The sequence below is a fragment of the Pleurodeles waltl genome, chromosome 5, assembly GCF_031143425.1.
Source record: "Pleurodeles waltl isolate 20211129_DDA chromosome 5, aPleWal1.hap1.20221129, whole genome shotgun sequence".
Classification (NCBI taxonomy): domain Eukaryota; kingdom Metazoa; phylum Chordata; class Amphibia; order Caudata; family Salamandridae; genus Pleurodeles; species Pleurodeles waltl.
In genome coordinates this window covers 286,378,986-286,401,131 of record NC_090444.1, presented here as the reverse complement: position 1 = coordinate 286,401,131, position 22,146 = coordinate 286,378,986, and the positions used below count along the sequence as shown (strand labels likewise).

Sequence of the window (22,146 nt, the reverse complement as noted above, 5' to 3'; positions counted from 1 at the left end):
ATATCAGTGGCTATTTAATGTCTCCAGATGTTATATGCAGGATTCATGCAGTCCAATGCAGATGCATTTGTCCCGCTTAGCATGTTTGAGAAATGTCTTGGCCACACCCCAAATAGTGGCCTTATCAACCACTCAGACAATACCCACCCTACCAACTGACCCAGTATTGATCTGGAAGTAGGAGTGAAGTTCTGCATCTGTATGCCCTACAAACCGGTCATTGCTAAGGAACCAAGCATTCAGGCACCAGAGGGGTTGTTTACATCGTACAGCACAAGTGGTGAATAATCAGAGATCCCAAGGGTAAGAATGTCTGAGGCTGTTGTGCATGCCATACCGATGGGAAGATCAATAAAAGAGAGGGTTTTGGTAGCTGCAGATGCGTTTATATTAGATTGTGTAATCTGATGCCAAGCCCATCAAATATCACATAGGCCTACGGAGTCCTTCCAGGAAACAAAACCCCTAGACATCACCCACCGGTTGGGCACCTAGCGACGGGCCCTTATATTTCTCCAAGGCAGCTGCAAACAAATAGGGTGAAGGCACCAATATTGGTGTCAGGGAAAGATAGCCATCAAGCCCCGGTCAATAGCCCTAAACCGTCCACTGTTAATTCCCGCCTTTCCCTGAGGTGGAGGTCATTGACAGATCATTCGGGTTGTAGGCCTCACCTCGGCCCACTTGCCTTTGGGTCTGCAAAGGCAGCACGAGGAGCTGAGGGTTATTCTTGGAGGCTGGCCTTGCAGTGTGGAGGAGTGTGATCTACCTGTGTCCAGCGAATGCCCCCACAGCACCGTGCTATTTAGGAGCACCCGTGGCATCACGCCGGACAGTGTGAGGCATCCAGAGGAGATGGCCACCAGGCCACGATCAACAGCACAGACTGGTTCACTGCTAATGCAGGACTTTCCCCAAGGGGGAGGTTGCCGAGGGATGGTGTGGGTAGTATGTTTCCCCCCCCCCCAGCCTGCTTGCCTCTGAATCCACAGAGACAACCCAAGCAGCCTGGGGGTCTATTGTTGGAGGGTGGTTCTGCAGTATGGAGGAATATGGTCTGCCTGTGCTTGGTGGGTGCCCTGGATGCACCTACGTGGAAGCACCAGCGGGTCAGGCCGGTCTATGTAGGACGTTCCCTGCCAGCAGGGCCCGGCAACAGTTCTAGTGTGGGGTGAGGGCCAGGATCCCGGGCAGAACGATCAGCCTCCAGCCCCCCCAACTCCAAATCTGATGACAGGGGGCAGCTTCAGCAGCCAGAAGGCCTGCCCCAGTGGCCCCATGTTAGAAATGGGGTTTCTAGCTGGCAGAGGTATTCACCTTTGTCCAAATAGGGATCACAATCCTAGTCAGGGTAAATCACACCTAATCCAAACTATCGTGTGCCCACCCTCTGGTAGCTTGGCACTGATCAGTCAGGCTTAACTTAGAAGGCAATGTGTAAAGTATTTGTGCAATAAGTCATAAACAAAACACAGTGAAAACACCACAAAAATACACCACACAGGTTTAGAAACATATATGATATTTATCTAGTTAAAGTAAGGCCAAAATGATAAAGATTCGATGAGCACAAGTTAAAAATCAACAGTTGTCTCTTCTGTGCACAAAGTACCTGGTTTGCGTCCAAATTATCACACACGAAGACCGCAGAGGAGGAGATGCATTGAAAAATAGGTTGTCGGATTTTCCAACACGGCACAGACGATGCATTGTTTCTTTCTACACTGCAAGGGACGGTGCATCGATTTCCGGCGTGCAGTCTTAGTTCCTTACTGCAATGCAGGACCTGTTGACACCCAACAATGATGTGTGGAAATCCTGGGTGTGTGGGATGAAGTAACAGGCGTTGCATCGATCCGGTAGGTGATGCGTCAAATTTTATGCTGTAAGGCAGGCACTGTGTTGATTCTTCACTCAGGAGGTCAGGCTGCATTGTTCCGGCTCGGCTGTGCGTCGATCCAGTTGGACTGTGTGTCGAATTTCCGGTTGCAATGCAGGTGCTGTGTTGATTTTCACTCGGGAAGTCGGGCTGCATCGTTACGGTTCGGCTGTGCGGCAATTTTCTCATCGCAAGGCAGGATGTGTGTCGTTTCCGGCAGGCTGTGTATCGATTTGCGGTGCACAACGAATTTCCTTGCAGAGAAATGAAGTCTTTTTGGCCCTGAGACTTCAGAAAACAGGAAGCAAGCTCAAGCCAAGCCCCTGGAGTGCACTTTTCAGCAAAGTCAGAGGCCAGCAGGGCAACAGCAGGGCAGCAGTCCTTCACAGCAAAGCAGTCCATGTGAGTCCTTTGGGCAGCGAGGCAGTTCCTCTTGACAAGTTGCAGGTTCAGGTCCAGAGATGTCTGATTTGGTGAGGTCAGGGACCTAGTTTATACACCCAGAAATGCCTTTGAAGTGGGGAGACTTCAAAGAGTGGTTCTGAAGTGCACAAGGTCCCCTTTCAGTACAGGTCTGTCTGCCAGGTTTCCAGTAGGGGGTTTGGCAGTCAACTGTGTGATGGCAGGCGACTAGCTATTGAAATGTAAGTGTCAGGCCATCCAACCTCCCAACCCAGAAAGACCAATTCACTATGCAGATGAATGCGGGTGTGATGGAGTATCTTGTGTTTGTGATTGTTGAGGTGAAAGGCACAAGGGAGCTGTCGACCAGCCCAGCCCAGCCCAGATGTGAATTAGAGACAGGCTGTAGGGCACTGATGGATTTTAAGTGCAGAGAAATGCCCACTTTCTAAAAGTGGCATTTCTAAAATAGTAATATAAAACCCAACCACACTAATAAGCAGAAATTTCTATTACCATTCTGGCCGTACTAAACATGACCTGTTTACCCATTTCTGATCAGAATCTAACCCCTCAACCAGTGTGTGAGGGCAGCCATAATGTTATCCTATGAAATGAGCAGGCCTCACAGAGGTGGAAAATTAATTTAGGAGTTTTCCACTACCAGGACATATAAAACACATCTGTTTGTCCTGCCTTTTGCCTACTGGCACACTGCCCTATGGCTTACCTAGGGCCTACCTTAGGGGTGACATATGTAGAAAAAGGGGAGTTTAAGGCTTGGCAAGTACTTTTAAATACCAAGCTGAAGTGGCAGTGAAACTGCACACACAGGCCTTGCAATGGTAGGCCTGAGACATGGTTAAGGGGCTACTTATGTGGGTAGCACAACCAGTGCTGCAGGCCGACTAATAGCATTCAAGTTACAGGCCCTGGGCACATGTAGTGCACTTTACTAGGGTCTGACAGGTAAATCAAATATGCCCATTGGGAATGAACCAATGTTATCATGTTTAAGGGAGAGAGCATATGCACTTTAGCACTGGTTAGCAGTGGTAAAGTGCACAGAGTCCTAAAACCAGCAAAAACAGTGTCAGAAAAGTGGAGGGAGGCAGGCAAAAAGTTGGGGGATGACCACCCTAGAGCTGTCGGGTCTAACACCCCACAAACTCCAGCAGGTCCAACAGCTGTCAAGTCTAACACAAACCTATTAGAAATGTACCAGCAATGAAATGGCTTGTGTCATGTAATAATATTCCTAAAGTAGTTAATCCTGATGTAGTGGCTGCAACTTAGTAACTCCTTATGTTGTGACACACAATTACCTGGACTCCCTTTGAGCACAGCCCTGGTCATGTGGTAAGTGTAATATGTGTGTGCTCAATTTGATACTCTACTTGTAATAATAAGAGGCAGATAAGAAAAACTGCGCTTGACAATGAGTGGGTCCGACTACAAAAATGATACATGAAATAGTTGATAAAGAGAGCGCAACCTGGGTAGTGTTGACAGAAGAAACTTACAATCTACTTTAAAAATAATTCTGTGTCTTTGAGTGACAGAATTTACTGAAGAGTGAGACTTGGTACCATTGCCTCAAATGGGACCAATAGGAGCACAGACCTACAGAGTTTAAAATAAAGGGTAACTTTTTCACAAGGTCTAGGATATTTCTCATGGATTTCAACATCTTGCTTATGTTATTGTGCTATAATCCCTTTTATCCTCATTGTAATTATTTGTTTGTCTCCAATAGCTTTTTAAATATGTAACATGGAGAAATTGGTAAACCAAGAAAAGGCCATGTGCTGTCACCCACCAAGTCAGTTTTACCCTACTGATACAAATTAGATACGTTACATAAAAAGTAGTTGGGAGTAAAGTTCAAAAGGTAAGGCAGACGTGCAAAACAAACTCCATCACTGAGAGATATATTAATTAGGCATCTTTGAGTCCAGATACAAACCCAAATACTAGTAAGTGCCTACGGCTTCCAGAAGAGTGTTATTTGGGAAGATTGCTACTGCCCACCCCGATTGCTTGGAAATAGACATTGTTTTTATTGTGTTTAACTCGAAGTGGGTGATATTGACATAAGTGGCCAGTGCGTTTACTAATCTTTGTAGATTCACTTTTGTCATGTTGAACAGCATGATATTGTCTGCGTAACACAGATGAAAACGGAGGAGATGACCCAGCTGTGGCAGATGAGAATTTTCCTGATCCAGGGCTGGGGAAAATCTGCCGTGAATTAAAGAGATGAGGCACCAACTTCTTGAGTCCTTGGTTTTTCCTAAATATTCTGGTGCCATCTCTGATTTTCACTTCAATCCAAGTTTCTGAGTAAAGCTGTTCTATTGCTTGAAGCAGCTTTTGGGGAATTCCCCATTTCCTTATTTTATTCCAGCGTGACCCCTAATGACACAGTTGAAAGCTGGTTTAAAATCAACAATTGTTCAATTATGAAGGTAGTTGCTAGTTCGAGGGAAGCAAAATTCTTTGCTTCAGAATCTAGGTTTGCGATTAGCTTACACTTGACAGGGTTAGCCCTGACTCCTCCTTTAAATATCGGATTTATGATGGAGCCACGCCTGCTCTCTGGTATGAGGCCACTTGTCTGAAGTTTTTTGTATAGTGCAGATACCATCCCTGACCAGTACTCAGTATTATCTTTAAAGATGGCCTGTGGTATGTGGTATACAGTGTCCGGCAAGAATAACTTTTTTAACTTCAGAGAGTGAGTGTTGAATGCCTTAGCCGGAGATCAGGTGACACTCCTTCTCTTTAAATGGGACTTCTGAGATTGCAAGAGGAGCAGTTGAAACTGAACTGTTACAATAATGATTGACATTATCTTGGTCAGCAGAACACGTTGATGGCAAAAACATTGACAAGATGGGAGACCCATTATGGCACTGATATACTTGAGTTGCGTATTGCTTTTGCTGGTCTTTTAAGGCCATTAATTATTTCCCAGAATTTCCTGGAGTTTGTCTGCCTGCCGTTAAATATTAGCCTTGACCAGAATGTCTCTTTGCAGGCTCTCCTATCCTCCCAAAGGTGTTTTCTGTGCTGTTTCTTTAGGACTTTTGCTCTTTCCCGAAACCAAGACTGCCGAACTCCCATTCTCAGGTGTGTCAGATGGTTTTCTTTAGCTCTTTCTTAGAGTGGTGCACTTGGCCAAGAGAGTATGTCGCAGACGCATTGTGGTGAGTGGATCTGATTTCCAGGCACAGCTAAACTTTGACCATGCATCTATTTGTTCAAAAGGCTTCTCAAAAGATCTACTACTGATTTACTGTTCCATCTCAAATGCTTTTGATAGGTCAAGTGCGGAACGCCCAATAGATGACTTTGGAGTGTTAGCCCTAGCGATAGCATCTAATATGAATGATTGCCTTCTGTTGATTGCAGGACTTTATTTTGCTGATGTATTGACATTAATGGCACTGAGACAATTGTATAGTCAGTGACGGATCTTGAATTCAGGCCAAGATAAGTATAGTTTGGGCGGTATATTCTTGGAACCTTCGATACCGTACCCTAGTGGTTCCCAAACTAGGAGCCACGCCTCCCTGGTGCGCCATCAAAACTAGCCAGGGGCGCCGCACACAGTTTGGGAACCACTGGCTGTAGTTTTATTGTGTCCGAACTGGAAATAGCTCAGTGGTTCCCAAATTGTGTGTGGGGGGCGCGTACCCCATACCTTAGAATTCCAGGGTGGCACAAGTATTTCCCCAGTTGAGTCCCACTGTTTGGCGACATGCTTAGTCTGTGTTGGGGCCTGCCAGAAAAAGTTCTCTGCAGTCAGCATGTCATCTTCATCTGAATACATTAAATCTGTGTTAAAGTCTCCTTGTAGGATTATGTCCCATGATGGGTTTGCTTCCTGGTAGTCAGTTATCCTTGAGGATAATAGTTTCTGACGCTCTTTCTTTCTTGCTTAATTAGGGTGAACATAAACACTGAATAAGAGTAATGGTGGTCTGCTGTGTTTGGCCCATTTAGTAAACTTAATTATTTGAAGGCCTGGTTTGCGGAGGTTAGTTCTTTGGTGCAGATATCTAATCTGAGACACATATATATATATATATATATATATATATACTGTATTTCCTCCTCTAGGCCTTCCATAATGTTGCGATTTGGTAGACAGAAGATGGCACTGTGTGTAGCCTACTACTGGGAGGACTACCATTGACCATGCCTCTTGTAGGGCAATGATGATGAAGGGTTTCCAGGTTTTTGGCAGCGAGCCACCTTGTTGTAAGGTTTTGACACTGGCTATATTCCATGACATTAGGTGCAGGCCTGTGTGCCCCGACCTAGATTCTTCCTGGTTATTGATTCATGGGCTCTTTGTAGCATTTAGCACTGTAGGGATCCAGTCCCACTGCATTGTGGTTGTGTGTCTTGGCAGCCCCTCTTAACTCAGCCCCTCTGTTCAATAAATCGATTTGCTTCTTGCACCAACTAAATTGAGTGAGCAGGAGTGATTTATATCATGGCTTGCATTTTATTTCTCTGTGACAAATTGAATGGGTACCTGGGGGTGCTATGTCTCTTCACTGCTATTCCCCATTCTTGGAAGGTGCTGGCAAAGGCTAAAATTGATGTCGCTATTTCCCCAGTACAATAAGTAGAAAATATATCTCTCTCCTGCAGATATGAAGAGACAACTTAATCTAACACAAAAATATCTTAAATGATATATACAGTGTTTTTTATCTTTTTGTTTTTTAATGATCAAACTATAAATAAATATGCATAATTCTTCTAATTCATAAAAAATATTGAATCGAAAATATACATAAAGCTCCCCCTTAACCAAATCATAACACACAACAAAAATTCAAATATACAAAGACCATATATGACTGAAAGCACATAGAACATATAGACAACATCAAGACACCGGAATCACAAAAAATAACACTTATCTACATATCCCAAAACATAATTTATAGATCGTAAATCTTCTCTCAAAACAGATATAAATCTCATGTATAGATCATAGTAAAAAACTCTGCTGTCCCTGGGTGGTATAGTTCTTTTAATTTGTGATTTGATGATTTTCTTTAGGAGCTCCCTGGCTGGTGTGTTTTTTCTACCATATTTGTATTTGCTTTTGTTTTGTTTATTGCTTTTGGTGCTTGTTCTGGGCTGGTGTCAATTTTTTTCCCAACCATTCTTGTGTTATGTTATTCCTTGCTGATGTTCCACTTGTAGAGTCCTAGAGATTGTCTGAGATTACTGTTCTGACTTTTAGTGCCATGACGTCATATCCCAGCAGTGACGGTCTGGTACACAGTGGCTGTCACTGCCTTCATCTGCCCCCTTCCTCTCGACCCCCATGACATGGGCTGCAGGGTGACTCCTGCCAGGTATGTGGGATGACTGTAGTAGGAGGTGGAGTGTTTGTGTGATTTGTATGTTTGGGGTGTGCATGTGTGATTGCAGGCATGTGTGTGCGTCTGAATGGGTGCGTGTATGTGTGGAGGTGCGGTTGCGTGTTCCTGTCTTGAGGTACGTTACTGCCAGGGTTTTCATGGCGGGGCGCCCGCTGTGAAAACCCTGGCAGTGTGCAGCCTTGTAATACGGTCAGCGGTGCCATGCATGCTTGTAGGAAAGTACCATCTTGCCTGGCATGTTACCCCCATTTTTTACTTGTGTGTCAGTTTGTTTTTGCCTGTCTCACTGGTATCCTGCTAAACAGGACCCCAGTGCTCATAGTTGTGGCCTGAATGTGTGTTCCCTGTGTAGTGCCTAACTGTGTCACTGAGGCTCTGCTAACCAGAACCTCAGTGCTTATGCTCCCTCTGCCTTTAAAATTGTCACTGCAGGCTAGTGACCATTTTTACCAATTCTAATTGGCACGCTGGAACACCCTTATAATTCCCTAGTATATGGTACCCAGGGTATTGGGGCTCCAGGAGATCCCTATGGGCTGCAGCATTTCTTTTGCCACCCATAGGGAGCTCAGACAATTCTTACACAGGTCTGCCACTGCAGCCTGAGTGAAATAACGTCCATGTTATTTCACAGCCAGTTTACACTGCACTTAAGTAACTTATAAGTCACCTATATTTCTAACCCTCACTCGGTGAAGGTTAGGTGCAAATTTACTAAGTGTGAGGGCACCCTGGCACTAGCCAAGGTGCCCCCACATAGTTCAGGGCAATTTCCCAGGACATTGTGAGTGTGGGGACACCATTACACGTGTGCACTACATATAGGTCAGTACCTATATGTAGCTTCACAATGGTAACTCCGAATATGGCCATGTAACATGTCTAAGATAATGGAATTATCCCCCCTGCCAAATCTGGTATTGGGGTGCCAATCCCATGCATCCCCGGGGCTCCAGCATGGACCCCGGGTACTGCCAAACCAGCTCTCTGGGGTTTTCACTGCAGCTACCTCTGCTGCCAACCCACAGACAGGCTTCTGCCCTCCTGGGGTCTGGGCAGCCCAGTCCCAGGAAGGCAGAACAAAGAATTTCCTCTGAGAGAGGGTGTTACACCCTCTCCCTTTGGTAATAGGTGTTAAGGGCTGGGGAGGAGTAGCCTCCCCCAGCATCTGGAAATGCTTTGAGGGTCACAGATGGTGCCCCCCTTGCATAAGCCAGTCTACACCGGTTCAGGGATTCCCCCAGCCCCTGCTCTTGCGTGAAACTGGACAAAAGAAAGGGGAGTGACCACTCCCCTGTCCTAGCTCCTCCAGTGTGACCCAGATCTCTGCCATCTTGAATCCAGAGGTGTGAGGGCCCAATGGAGGCCTCTGAGTGTCCAGTGCCAGCAGGTGACGTCAGAGACCTCTCCTGATAGGTGATTACCTGACTGGGTGGCCAATCCTCCTCTGAGGGCTATTTAGGGTCTCTCCTGTGGGCTTCTCACCAGATAACGAATGCAAGAGCTCACCAGAGTTCCCCGTCATCTCCCTCTTTGACTTCTGCCAAGGATCAACTGCTGACTGCTCCAGGACGGCTGCAAAACTGCAACAAAGTAGCAAGAAGACTACCAGCGACATTGCAGCACCTAATCCTGCCGCATTTCTCGACTGTTTCCTGGTGGTGCATGCTCTGGGGGCTGTCTGTCTTCACCCTGCACTGGTAGCCAAGAAGAAATCTCCCGTGGGTCGACGGAATCTTCCCCCTGCTAATGTAGGCACCAAACTTCTGCTTCACCGGTCCTCTGGGTCCCCTCTCATCGTGACAAGCGTGGCCCTGGAACACAGGAGCTGGATCCAAGTGACCCCGACAGTCCAGTGGTCTATCGGTCCAAATTTGGTGGAGGTAAGTCCTTGCCTCCCCACGCCAGACAGTAATCCTGTGTACTGCGTGAACTGTAGCTCCTAGGGCTTCTGTGCACTTTTGCAAGGAATCCTTTGTGCTGCACAGCCCAGTCCAGGTCCCCAGCACTCCGTCCTGCATTGCTCAACCTGCTGAATTGACCACCGGCTTCGTGGGACCCTCTTTTGCAGTGTTGAGACGACCGCTGTGCTTAGTTCTTTTGAACCCGTGTTCAAGTACTTCTGCAGGTGCTGCCTGCTTCTGCGTGGGTTCTCTATGTTGCTGAGCGCCCCCTCTGTCTCCTCTTCCAAGTGGCGACCTCCTGGTCCTTCCTGGGCCCAGGCAGCACCCTTTGACTTAAACTGCGACCTTTGCAGCTAGCAAGGCTTGTTTGCGGTCTTTCTGCGTAGAAACAACTCTGCATCCTCCAGCACGCCGTGGGACATCTTCTGTGCAAAGGAGAAGTTCCTGGCATCTTCCGTTGTTGCAGAATCTTCAGCTTCTTCCACCCGGAGGCAGCCATTTTGCACCATCATCCGGGGTTTAGTGGGCTCCTGCCCCCCTAGACACTTTTGTGACTCTTGGACTTGGTCCCCTTCCTTTACAGGTCCTCAGGTCCAGGAATCCATCTTCTGTGCTTTGCAGTCTGTTGTGGTCTTTGCAGAATCTCCTATCACAACTTTAGTGTGTTTATGGGGAAGTAGGGTAACTTTACTTCTACTTTTCAGGGTCTTGGGGTGGGATATCTTGGACACCATTAGTGTTTTCTTACACTCCCAGCGACCCTCTACACACTACACTAGGCCCGGGGTCCCTAAGTGGTTTACATTCCACTTTCTTAGTATATGGTTTGTGTTGCCTCTAGGTATATTGCATCCTATAATATCCGACAGTGTTTGCACTACTTTTCTAACTGTTTACTTACCTGATTTTGGTTTGTGTGTATATTTTGTGTATTTTACTTACCTTCTAAGGGAGTATATCCTCTGAGATATTTCTGACACATTGTCACTAAAATAAAGTACCTTTATTTTTAGTAACTCTGAGTATTGTGATTCTTGTGATATAGTGCTATATGATACAAGTGGTATAGTAGGAGCTTTGCATGTCTCCTAGTTCAGCCTAAGCTGCTCTGCTATAGCTACCTCTATCAGCCTAAGCTGCCAGAACACTACTAATCTACATTGCTGTCAGCCCAGAGAAGGCCCCCAACAACCGCAGCGGTCTGCCCACCCTGGCAGGACTGGAAGTAGTGTGGCTGTTTGGCGTTGGCCACACTGCCTTCCTCGTAATAAGGCAGACTTCACCGCCGGGAACCACAATGATGGAACCGCCATCTCCACCACAGCAGTTCCCAAACACCCAAGGTCATAATGAGCACCCAAATGTTTAAGCCATCTCTTCCTTCACCTACCATATAATGGACAAAAAAGGGAAATGTATGTTCTGATTTGGGATGTCAAAGGCTCCCAGCATGATTGATTGCAATTGGCTCCACCAATAATTCTGTTTCACTGTCATAGCAGAATTTTTGGTGAGGTACTCAGGGTGATCTCACATTTGTATGCAACCAGTAACAACAAAGATTTGCCAAAATTTTAAATTATACAATAAATGAGTGGCCTGGAACAGGCCTTCTTTAGCACATCTCCATTATACTCACCAAAGGTCTACCCTGTATAGAACTCATTTTAATATTAGGACTGACAATATTAAGGGCTAGGTAAAGACTTTACATCTCCAATCATCTATGGGAGTTCCTGGACCCAGGCCAAGTACCTCCTTTAAAAATGTGTTCTTACTCACTGCAATTCACTTTGGAGAAACATTACCCCAAAGCTTACCTTAGTAAACAATAGGGTAGAAGAGTCTTTACATCATATACTTCTACAGCTAGGTCACTTGGTAGACTACTTGATTTCACATTTAAAGGCTCACTACGACATTTGAACTCTTTATATGAATAGCAATCGCTTCTGCTATTTGGGCTTCCAGCGGAAGAGTTTTTTAATCCAATTCCCGGATACACAATTCTCTGATATTTTTCAGTATGTCACCAATAATCAAAATATAAATCATTTTCAAGGGATATCGTCCCAATGCAATGAATCTATATTTTCCCACATTGAACCATTCAGAACATCGTATGCCAATAATGGGCAAGTCTGTCTCACGTTATATGCATTAACCTCGATGTCAGCTACCAATGGAGCATCATCTGCAAAAGTAAGACTCGTGCCTGCTCGCTATTTACCTGAAGACACAATTTGATTAGATCACTAAGTAAGCCCTCAAGATCATTTAAAAAGAGGCTGGATAGCATAATAGCTAGCACAAAATCACACCTTTCTTCTCATTCGATAGACAGTGCTGGCATTAATCCACCTCCTGCAACAAAACTAATTCAGCATTTGTACCTCAATGCAGATCCTGCAGAAGGATGCCCAAATCTGTTGAGATGGCCCATTTGTTAGAATCTTCAGCTTTGCCCTTTTATAGATTTTGAAATGAGGGACCTATTTGTATGGTGATATCGTAGAATGTGAAAATCCTACTGTAGGAAGTTGGCTCTGTATATACTATCTCAAAGTAAGAGATAGTGTGCACAGAGTCCAAGGGTTCCCCTTAGAGATAAGATAGTGGCAAAATAAGATAATTCTAATGCTCTATTTTGTGGTAGTGTGGTCGAGGAGTAGGCTGATTAGAGGGTAGTGTTAAGCATTTGTTGTACACACACAGGGAATAAATGAGGAACACCGACTCAAGGACTTAACTCCAGGCCAATAGTTTTTATATAGAAAAATATTTTTTTTAAATTTATTTTTAGAACCACAAGTTCAAGATTTGAAGTAAATACATAAAATGCAAGATACTCCACACAGGTAAGGTAGTAACTTTGAATTAGAGCAATAACATATAGAGTTTTTGTTAAAATGGCAATAAGCTATTTTAAAAGTAGAAAGTGCAAAAATCAACAGTTCCTGGGGGAGGTAAGTATTGGTTAGATTGTGAGGGAAGTAAGACACTTACAAGTCTTAGTTCCTGGGCATAGGCAGCCCACTGTTGGGGGTTCAAGGCAACCCCAAAGTTACCACACCAGCAGCTCAGGGCCGGTCAGGTGCAGAGGTCAAAGAGGTGCCCAAAACACATAGGCGCCTATGGAGAACAGGGGTGCTCCGGTTCCAGTCTGCCAGCAGGTAAGTACCCGCGTCCTCGGGGGCGGACCAGGGGGGTTTTGTAGAACACTGGGGGGGGGACACAAGTAGGCACACAAAACACACCCTCAGTGGCACAGGGGCGGCCAGATGCAGTGTGCAAAGCAGGCATCGGGTTTTGAATTGGTTTCAATGGAGGGACCCGGGGGTCACTCTAGCGGTGCAGGCAGGGCACAGGTGGGCTTCTCGGGCCAGCCACCACCTGGGCTAGGCAGAGGGTCGCCTGGGGGTCACTCCTGCACTGAAGTTCGGTTCCTTCTGGTCCTGGGGGATGCGGGTGCAGTGCTTGGTCCAGGCGTCGGGTCCCTTGTTACAGGCAGTAAAAGTCAGGGGGAGCCTCTGGATTCTCTCTGCAGGCGTCGCTGTGGGAGTACAGGGGGGTCTTCTCGGGCTACTCACGGGGTCGCAGTCGCCGGGGAGTCCTCCCTGTGGTGTTGGTTCTCTGGATCTCGAGCCGGGGGCGTTGGGTGCAGAGTGTGAAGTCTCACGCTTCCGGCGAGAAGAGTGAAGTCTTTAAAGTTGTAGAAACGTTGCAAGTTTGTTGCAGGTTGTTGAGCAGAGCCGCTGCTCACTGGAGTTTCTTGGTCCTGGGATTCAGGGCAGTCCTCTGAGGCTTCAGAGGTCACTGGTCCCTGTTGGATGCGTCGCTGGTTGCAGGTTTTCGAGTCAGGAGACAGGCGGTAGGGCTGGAGCCAAAGCAGTTGTCATCTTCCGTCGTCTCTGCAGGCTTGTAGGTCAGCAGTCCTTCTTCTTTAGTTCACGTTGCAGGAACCTGATTTCCTGGGTTCTGGGGTGCCCCTAAATACTAAATTTAGGGGGGTGTTTAGGTCTGGGAGGGCAGTAGCCAATAGCTACTGTCCTGGAGGGTGGTCTTTGTGCCACCTCCCTGTGGGGAGGGGGGCACATCCCTAATCCTATTGGGGGAATCCTCCAAAACTAAGATGGCGGGTTTCTAAAGGCAGGGGTCACCTTAGCTCAGGGCACCTTAGGGGCTGTCCTGACTGGTGGGTGACTCCTCCTTGTTTTTCTAATTATCTCCTCCAGCCTTGCCGCCAAAAGTGGGGGCAGTGGTCGGAGGGGCGGTCATCTCCACTAGCTGGGATGCCCTGTGGTGCTGTAACAAAAGGGGTGAGCCTTTGTGGCTCACCGTCAGGTGTTACGGTTCCTGCAAGGGGGGGGGGGTGAGAAGCACCTCCACCCAGTACAGGCTTTATTCCTGGCCACAGAGTGACAAAGGCACTCTCCCCATGTGGCCAGCAACTCGTCTGGTTGTGGCAGCCTAGCAGAAACAGGTCAATCCCTAAGATGCCCTCTGGGTTCATTTTACAATAAATTCCACACTGGCATCAGTGTGCATTTATTGTGCTGAGAAGTTTGATACCAAACTTCCCAGAGTTCAGTGTAGCCATTATGGAACTGTGGAGTTCGTGTTTGACAAAACTCCCAGACCATATACTCTTATGGCTACCCTACACTTACACTGTCTAAGGTTTTGCTTAGACACTGTAGGGACATAGTGCTCATGCACATATGCCCTCACCTGTGGTATAGTGCACCCTGCCTTAGGGCTGTAAGGCCTGCTAGAGGGATGACTTACCTATGACACAGGCAGTGTGAGGTTAGCATGGCACTCTGAGGGGAGTGCCATGTCGACTTAGACATTTTCTCACCACCAGCACACACAAGCTGTGAGGCAGTGTGCATGTGCTGAATGAGGGGTCCCCAGGGTGGCATAAGACATGCTGCAGCCCTTACAGACCTTCCCTGGCATCAGGGCCCTTGGCACCAGGGGTACCAGTTACAAGGGACTTATCTGAGTGACTGGCCTGTGCCAATTGTGGAAGCAAAGGTACAGTTTAGGGAAAGAACACTGGTGCTGGGGCCTGGTTAGCAGGGTGCCAGCACACTTTCAATCAAAACTTAGCATCAGCAAAGGCAAAAAGTCAGGGGGTAACCATGTCAAGGAGGAATTTCCTTACACATCCTTACTAGTAGGGGTTACCAATTTTTTAAGTTCCCTAATGTATGCAGCAGAATGTTATGGCACTGTTGCACTAAGAACGGCTTTGTATATAAAGGCAGGGGGCTTACCTTTATAACATTTAAAATGTGGGATTAACACATTCAGAATCACCAAAGGGGGTTCTTAAATGTTCACTCATTGCATTACCTTTTCTTTATTTACAAATGTTTATAGGGTGATTAGATATTAAAAACTGATTATAGGCATATTTGTTTACATATTTTTAACTGTCTTTTAGGATTGTACAACTATTTAAATGCACAGCACTTTGGCAAGTACCTGTTTTTACAGAAATCAAGGTATGCTACCACTACATAGGAAGATTGTACTTTTTTCTCCTATTCTTCCACTATGTATTTTCTCTTCTATTCTTCCACTATATAGCTCTTCCTTTATTATAAGTCCACTAATTCTTCACCATTCCACCTGATAAGTAAAGTCAACATTGTTATCAATAAGCTCAGGTTTAAATTACTGAAACCTTTACTGGCCGTCCCAAGGAGTGTTATCATTATGTGTGGTGGACTACCATTCACTCCACCAAATAATCCACTTTTGTACACGTCTAATAAGGAAAATCAGGACTGAATTATCAATAAAAGAAAACACAGGGGAATAGAAAACAAGGATCCTCTAATACATTTGATGTTACAGAAATGCTGCGTGCACCAACAAACAATTACAGAAGTAAAAAAGAAAGGAAATTGGTGGTAGATCAAGTACACATTGTTGCAGAGATGCTGAGATTTAGGTTGTGCCCCAGAATGCAGTGCATTCGTGGGGCCCAACATGGTGCTCAAAGGCGTGTGGAAGGACCCCAATTCAAGCCTTCATGTGCCTCACTACACAGCCACACAGCCAGCAGTGATGTCGGAGATGAGAATTGTGCAGGTAAGGCTTATTAATGATCCTCATGTGACCAGGTGAGGAGCATAAACAGCCTTAGCACACTGCAAGGAATGATCATAAGGTTGAAAAACTTTTCAAACAATCAAAAACTGGAGTGTTCCCTTTCTGAAACAGGAAGCACAGGTTTCATTAACCTCATGTTCCTGTTGACTATTCAAAGTGTTCAAGTAACCTGTTTCTTGGAAGGTCCAAGACAAACTATATAAAACTAAGAGTGAGACGTGGAAGGAAGGAAGATTCTTCCAACTTGTCAGAAGAATTACTCTTCAGGAAGGAGGATTAATGATCCTGGAAACTGATAAGGGATCAAAGAATCTTGGAGTTAACTTTGAGTTATAAATAGAATTAGGAAGATTGACAAAAGATAGCCAATGCTTATCTGTTACTTTATAGAAAGCAGGCTGCATGAGGTGACTTGCCTGTCTATTTGTTCTTAGCCTGGAACATTGTAAGCTTTGACATCAAGGTTTCTCATACTTGATTTAGCTTTGTCAAAGTATCTTAGACAGTGAAAACATCTTCTTCGTCTACCTCACAAAATCCTAGGAAATGACTAAGGATGAAGTCTGTTATGTGCAAAAAAAAAGTCAAGAATCCTGTAGAAGTATGACTGGAGTTGTTTTAAGGCAATTTCCGTTGTAGAAAGAAACTCTTTCTGATTATCTTAAGAACCAAAAGCACAGCATTGCAAATATTCTATAAAGTAAAAGAGTTCTATTAGTCTCTCGGTGTGTATCTTGGCCTGAGGATGATATGCAAAGGTCAAGGCTCTCTGCATTTGCAAATTATGACACAATGATTTTCAGGACTTGGCAATGCATTGAGGTCTATGACCAGATATTATTTTGTTTGTTAGCCCATTAGAGTCCAAGTATGTCACTCAGAAAAAAACGTACTCGTTTCCATTCCTGAAGGAACTTTCAGTAAGATGGAAAAATTACCCATCGTAGTATAGCAGTCAGTCAATAACTAAATAACAGTACACAAATCAGAGAGAGGCAAATCAACAATGAAGTCACCGGAAGTTATTTCCCAGGGTTTGGATGGTATTTTGCAATTCAATAAAAAACAATTTTTATTTGAGTTCCAGTCTTATTCTATGTGCAAATTTCTCATGAATTACTATATTTTTGAACATCTTGCACTAGAGTAGGCCTCGAAACATTTCACCTCAGGGGGTCTTCAGTTGCCCATCAACCATTATAACCAGCAGCTCCACTACCATGGAATACCTTTACGAATGTTTTAGGAGCTCCTTAATTGGTACAAGCAATCTTTTGGGGGGGAAAAACAGGATAGTAATCCTAATCTTCCACTGTCTTTTTTTATGCATTCAAAAAAAAATGTAGTCAAGGTGCTAATAAAGGCCTTCTCAGGGAGGATCTTATCTCTCAACTCAATATTTCTTTGAAAGTACCTTCAAGGAAGGATATCAGAACCACATTGTGATCATCAGGAATATACGTGATGAAAAAAATCTAATTCTTGTAAGGAAAAGGCTGTCTGATCTGTCTACTGTTGTGACACTCTGCTTGATGAATAACTTTGAGAGATCGGTGATCAGTATGTACTACAATCCCAAATCAGGCTCCTAAAAAGAAGATTTGCCACAGAATGAATGCATCCTTGATAGCCAAAAACCCTTTCTCTGGGGCACTAATGGCCAAGTGACCTTACTAGAGGTAAAGATGATTTATCCCACTCTCAAAAGGTTGAGCATTAGTTCCATTGCCCCTTCTCATGTTGCAATTTTTTGACAATCCACAGGCCCCAGAGCGAGTCAAGAGGTTTAATGACCCTGCTCACCGCTATTACCTTTAAATTGCCATCATGCAAATCATTAGCAGCAAATTCTTATAAGTAGATTACGTTTTTAGCCCTAAAATAAGCTGAAAGAGTTTCCTTTGTTAACCTATTAAGCCGGTACGGTCATATTTCGGATTCAATTAACATTGTATTTTTATTACAAATCCACAGGGCCCCTAGGCGAGATAAGGCAATGTATTGCTAGCACTTAATGCCGTTATCATGACTCAATCAGTATGTAAGATATCAGTAGCAACTACATACCAGTACTTATTTAAAAAAAACACACACACACACAAGGCACGCCTAACCCTAAGGTAGGCAATGAGAGGTATGCAAACAGATGGATATTTTTTGTTTACTCTGTGTCGCAGACTTACAACATGAGACTTTTTACCCTGACAGACTTGTCTTACTTGCTACCCCTGAATGCATTCCACATTCTAGATACTATATAAACAAAACTAAGCTGCATAAGTAGTATCAGGTCTAACTTAAAGAAGTAAGTAAATATACAAAGAACTAGTCAGAATGGAACACTAAATTGAATGAAGACATAAAACTATAATGCAAATGGTGTTTCACAATAACGATTATACCTGTATTTGAAAATTAACGACGATATTGTTTAAACAGAATTGACTGCTAATCATAAAATGATAAACAACAACAATGATGGCGCACAAGCGTGTTTCCATGTGTTACTAAGAATATAAATGACTCGTAAAAGTACAGTATATAAGCTTGTTCAACAGACAGTTGTGGAAGCAAACACACGAAAGATGTTTTTTTTACTCGTGATTAACATAAATCAGACCCAGGATTATAAATAATACAGCTGGTCGTACATTAAGGTTTTGGCTTCTACAAATAACAATGCATAAGCTTTGTTGGTGCTAAAGATGAATAAACGAATTTACCAACATGGTTTGAAATAGAAATGTGTAAGAAGTTTAACAGATACCAATTATTCTTTATCTTAAAAACAATAATATATGTCTCAATGAATTTCAGTAATCTAATTAATTTTCCACAAGTGAGAATGAAAAATTCTCCGTAAATGCATATCATCTCACAAATCTGAAATTTCGAAATGCCTGCTTTTAAAGCTTTTTGAACCTTCAAGGAGAGGTGCTGGAATTATCAATTTTACTTGGCTAAAAAGTTGGAAGTATGAAAACAGAGCTCGGATTCCTCCCAAGAAAGAATCTGAACGCAACATAATAATGAAATAACAAATCTGTGCCATAGGGATCTCATACAACATACCCCTCCTTAAAACCTCAGGCGTCACATATCTCCCCTTTGCTTCTCTCCTCCTAGGAGTTGTCGTGCTTGAGTTAGTAAGTGGTAAGTGCAGTGAATAAGCCATTGTTTACACGAGATTAAGAACTTGCAAAGTGTGGCTTGGTTACCCCGTGCCACCAACAAATCCTTTTAGAGCCATGGCCTTTCATTTAAATAATGAGTACATTCTGGGAATTGTAGTTCCGGATCAATACAAGTAAACCAAAGGGACTATTGCAATTTAGCACTATTATTTGTTAAATTGCCGCCCAGGACCTGGTAAATTGTATCCCGATGACATGGAGTCAGTTATTTCTCTGGCCTGAAGTGCGTTAACGTTGAAATACAAACATTTGAAACGGCGCATCGTTTTACCCATAAACAGTTCATACACTGTTAAGACAACAAACGCGTTGACTGAAAATGTAATCCATGTTGAAACAAAATGCGTCGCAAAATATTCCAGATATTGGAAGTACTCCTGGTGGAACGACATTTCTATGCATACCAAAACACTCCTGCAATGCACGCGCTATACGCCAGAATTATAGCCAGTGCATGCAGCCTGCACGTGTACTGTCACAACAAATCAAGCAGATCTAGAGAAAAGCTATTTGCCTCGCCCGCTTCAAAACTAGGAAAGTTTCGAAGAGGCTGAGTTTACTCGTCCATTTCGAGCTCTGCTGTTGCTCAGACGCGTGATGTTTCTTTCGTGTCTGTGTCAGGTCCAGAGCGGGTTGAGCCGCACACGTGTCCCGGGCAAAGTCCCTTCTGACTCAGCCGTACCCTGTCGGCTCAGGGGCGGGTGGAGAGACAGGCTGCCCCGCTGATGAAGGGATGTGTCATCTGTGGAAGGTCGGAGCCGTGCCTCGCTGACCCAGAGATTTGCGTTAAGTGAACTTTGATGCACTCCTGGCCCGCTGATTCCGGGATGGAAGCGAGTCTTCCTGCCCTATTAACTCTGGTATGCCCGGAGAGGTTTAGGTGGCCACGTCTTTCTTTCTGCCCTCTTCCAACCTTGGAGGACAGGCTAGGCCAGCTCCACCCAAAGGGGTAACAGGTGTGCGAGAAAGACGCTCACTCGCTGACATTTCACCCACAGGACCGTACATAATCAAACGGAACAGTACTCTGTCAGTAATGTCCAGGCGTTCAGTGTAAGACATATTGACAACAGTAATGGTTAGCCCTCTGACCGAAAGCAGCACTCACCCTCTTGCTAATGCATAATCTCAATTTAAGAGGCTTCCTCTGTATAACACCCCTCAAATATTTAGCCGTGGTGTTAAATTTCAGTGTCAGGAGAGGTAGAACATTATTGAGGAAGTGAAACTTTCTAAAAGCCTCATGTTGAAATCACGGCTCCATCGCATTACAAAACATTCACGTAATTTCCACCGTGGCAAACTGAAGGTCTTAAGACACCTCGCGCTTGACCAGCCTCGCTAGACAGCACGCAGCCCGTGCTTTAAATCGGCAGGTACTGTCCGCACCGGCAGACATCCTCCACCCAGGTTTTGACTGAGGGATAAGAGCACTGGCATAAAGTCTGTATGGTACAAAGTACACCTCAGTGGCCGGCGGATGTACGGGATCCGATGTGGGCACGCCGCCGAGCAGGGTGCCCAAGCCCCCTGCAAGTTGCAACTGGGTGTGGACAGGTTGCAGTAAGTAGCCTGCGAGGGCGCACGTTTTAAAGAGCGCGCGGCAGCGGGCGCAGACCTGGGCGCTCCCTAGCCCGACTCACCGCCTGCAGGGTCCGGACTCTTCGAGGAGAGCTGCCCGACTAGGCTCTGGATCCGCTCCCATTGGCACTCGGCTCGGGAGCGCTCAATCTCGGAGTCCAGCTTCAGCTGAGAGTGCCGAGAAGCAGCCATCTTACTGTGCCGCTCCGAAGAGCCCCGCCTGTGTGGTGCCGGTGCGAGCCGCACGGAGAGGCAGGAAGCAGCCGCTTCCGAGACAAGCGCCCTGCCTGCACCGGCTCTGCGCCCGCAGCGCGCACCATGCGCAGCTGATTGGCCTTGGCAGACCCGGCTGCTGCCGCCTGCAGACTGAGAGCACTGGCACGAGGTCCCCCTCACGAACAGCAACTTATGAATGAAGGCATGTTTTGGAAACACTTCCGAAACATACTGGGTAAACCTGTTGGGGATGATGTCCGAGAGGAGCGCAAAACAAACTTTCTAAACAGGTTTTCACAGAGACCTAAATTTATCTCGAAAGGAAGCATTCCACCCAGGCCCCGTTTTAGCAGGTGAGCCAGGCCCACCCAAGGTAGCCCCCTGGCCCTCCCAAGGTCCATCTAGAATAGAAAAATATATTTTGTTTCCTTTCTTAATGATTCATGTGGACCTGCAGCCTCACTTTCTGAACCTAATTGGTAAACTTCCTTGACAAACACCAGTGCGGTGGTCTACCTGAAGTGCCTAGGGCAGGTGTGAAGTCCGTGGCATGATGGCTGTTAAAATGCACACGTGAAAAGCAGGGGTACCTGTGACATGTTTATTTGTAGCAAAACAGGCTTGCAAGCTCTAATTACACATTATGTTAGAGATGACAAATGGCCAGAGCCGTTGGGATTTTGGGACTCTGCAGATGTGATTTCCACATAATTATGGATTGGCTGCATTTGCCACATACTGCCAATTGTTTGCAGATTTTAACTCAAAATGTTTTTAGTTCAAACAGATCAAAAGTAACTAAAACACTACCACATGTGTTGCCATGCAGTAGCAGGCCTTTAGTCACGAACAGGCAAGTCACTTCTCTGTTGCAGGTTGCTGTATTTAGATGTTAAACTGATCTTTGCCAAACAGAGTTAATGTGAGTAAAAAGTAGAAAATGGAGAATACTGATTCAAAATATGCCATATTAGGCCGCACAATTTGCCTTTTCTTGTTACATGATTTAGTACACATTGTTGCATTATTTGGTCCTCCCTTGCCAGGTAATAACAGTTGGCCCTGAATATGACAGAAACAACTTGAAAGGATTTCGCTATCCTAAGAAAAGTAATTGAAAATGTGCATACGATCAGTTTATATCTCTGTGGTGGTTTTAGTTTCTTCCTGCTGTGTCCCTATTCTTAACTTGTTGCACTAGATGAAAAAAATAACTGCCAATGCCACTTTTCTGAATTGAAAAGAATTTTCCAAGTTTCACCAGTATAACCAAGATACAGAGAGTTCTTGTTATAAAAAGAACAGTATTGGCATCTATTTTGTGCCAGCGCTGGCAACATGTACTACCACTGTCCTGCCTACTTCAAATCTCCAGGGGTGATAGCTTAGTCTTACATAGTTAGAAGGACAGTAAGAAGAAGACACCACCTTTT

At 45.0% G+C, this 22,146-nt stretch overlaps 1 protein-coding gene across 2 annotated transcripts in view; it reads right to left on the bottom strand.

The window, feature by feature from the left end:
* Positions 1 to 20,870, bottom strand: part of TTC7A (tetratricopeptide repeat domain 7A) — a 1,654,710-nt gene extending 1,633,840 nt beyond the window's left edge. For both annotated transcript variants that reach the window (XM_069234028.1, XM_069234029.1), the window contains exon 1: positions 20,560 to 20,870. In XM_069234028.1, the coding sequence (XP_069090129.1) occupies positions 20,560 to 20,689 (130 nt within the window). In that variant the 5' untranslated portion in view covers positions 20,690 to 20,870. The remainder of the gene's footprint in view (positions 1 to 20,559) is intronic.
* Positions 20,871 to 22,146: the final 1,276 nt, after the last annotated feature.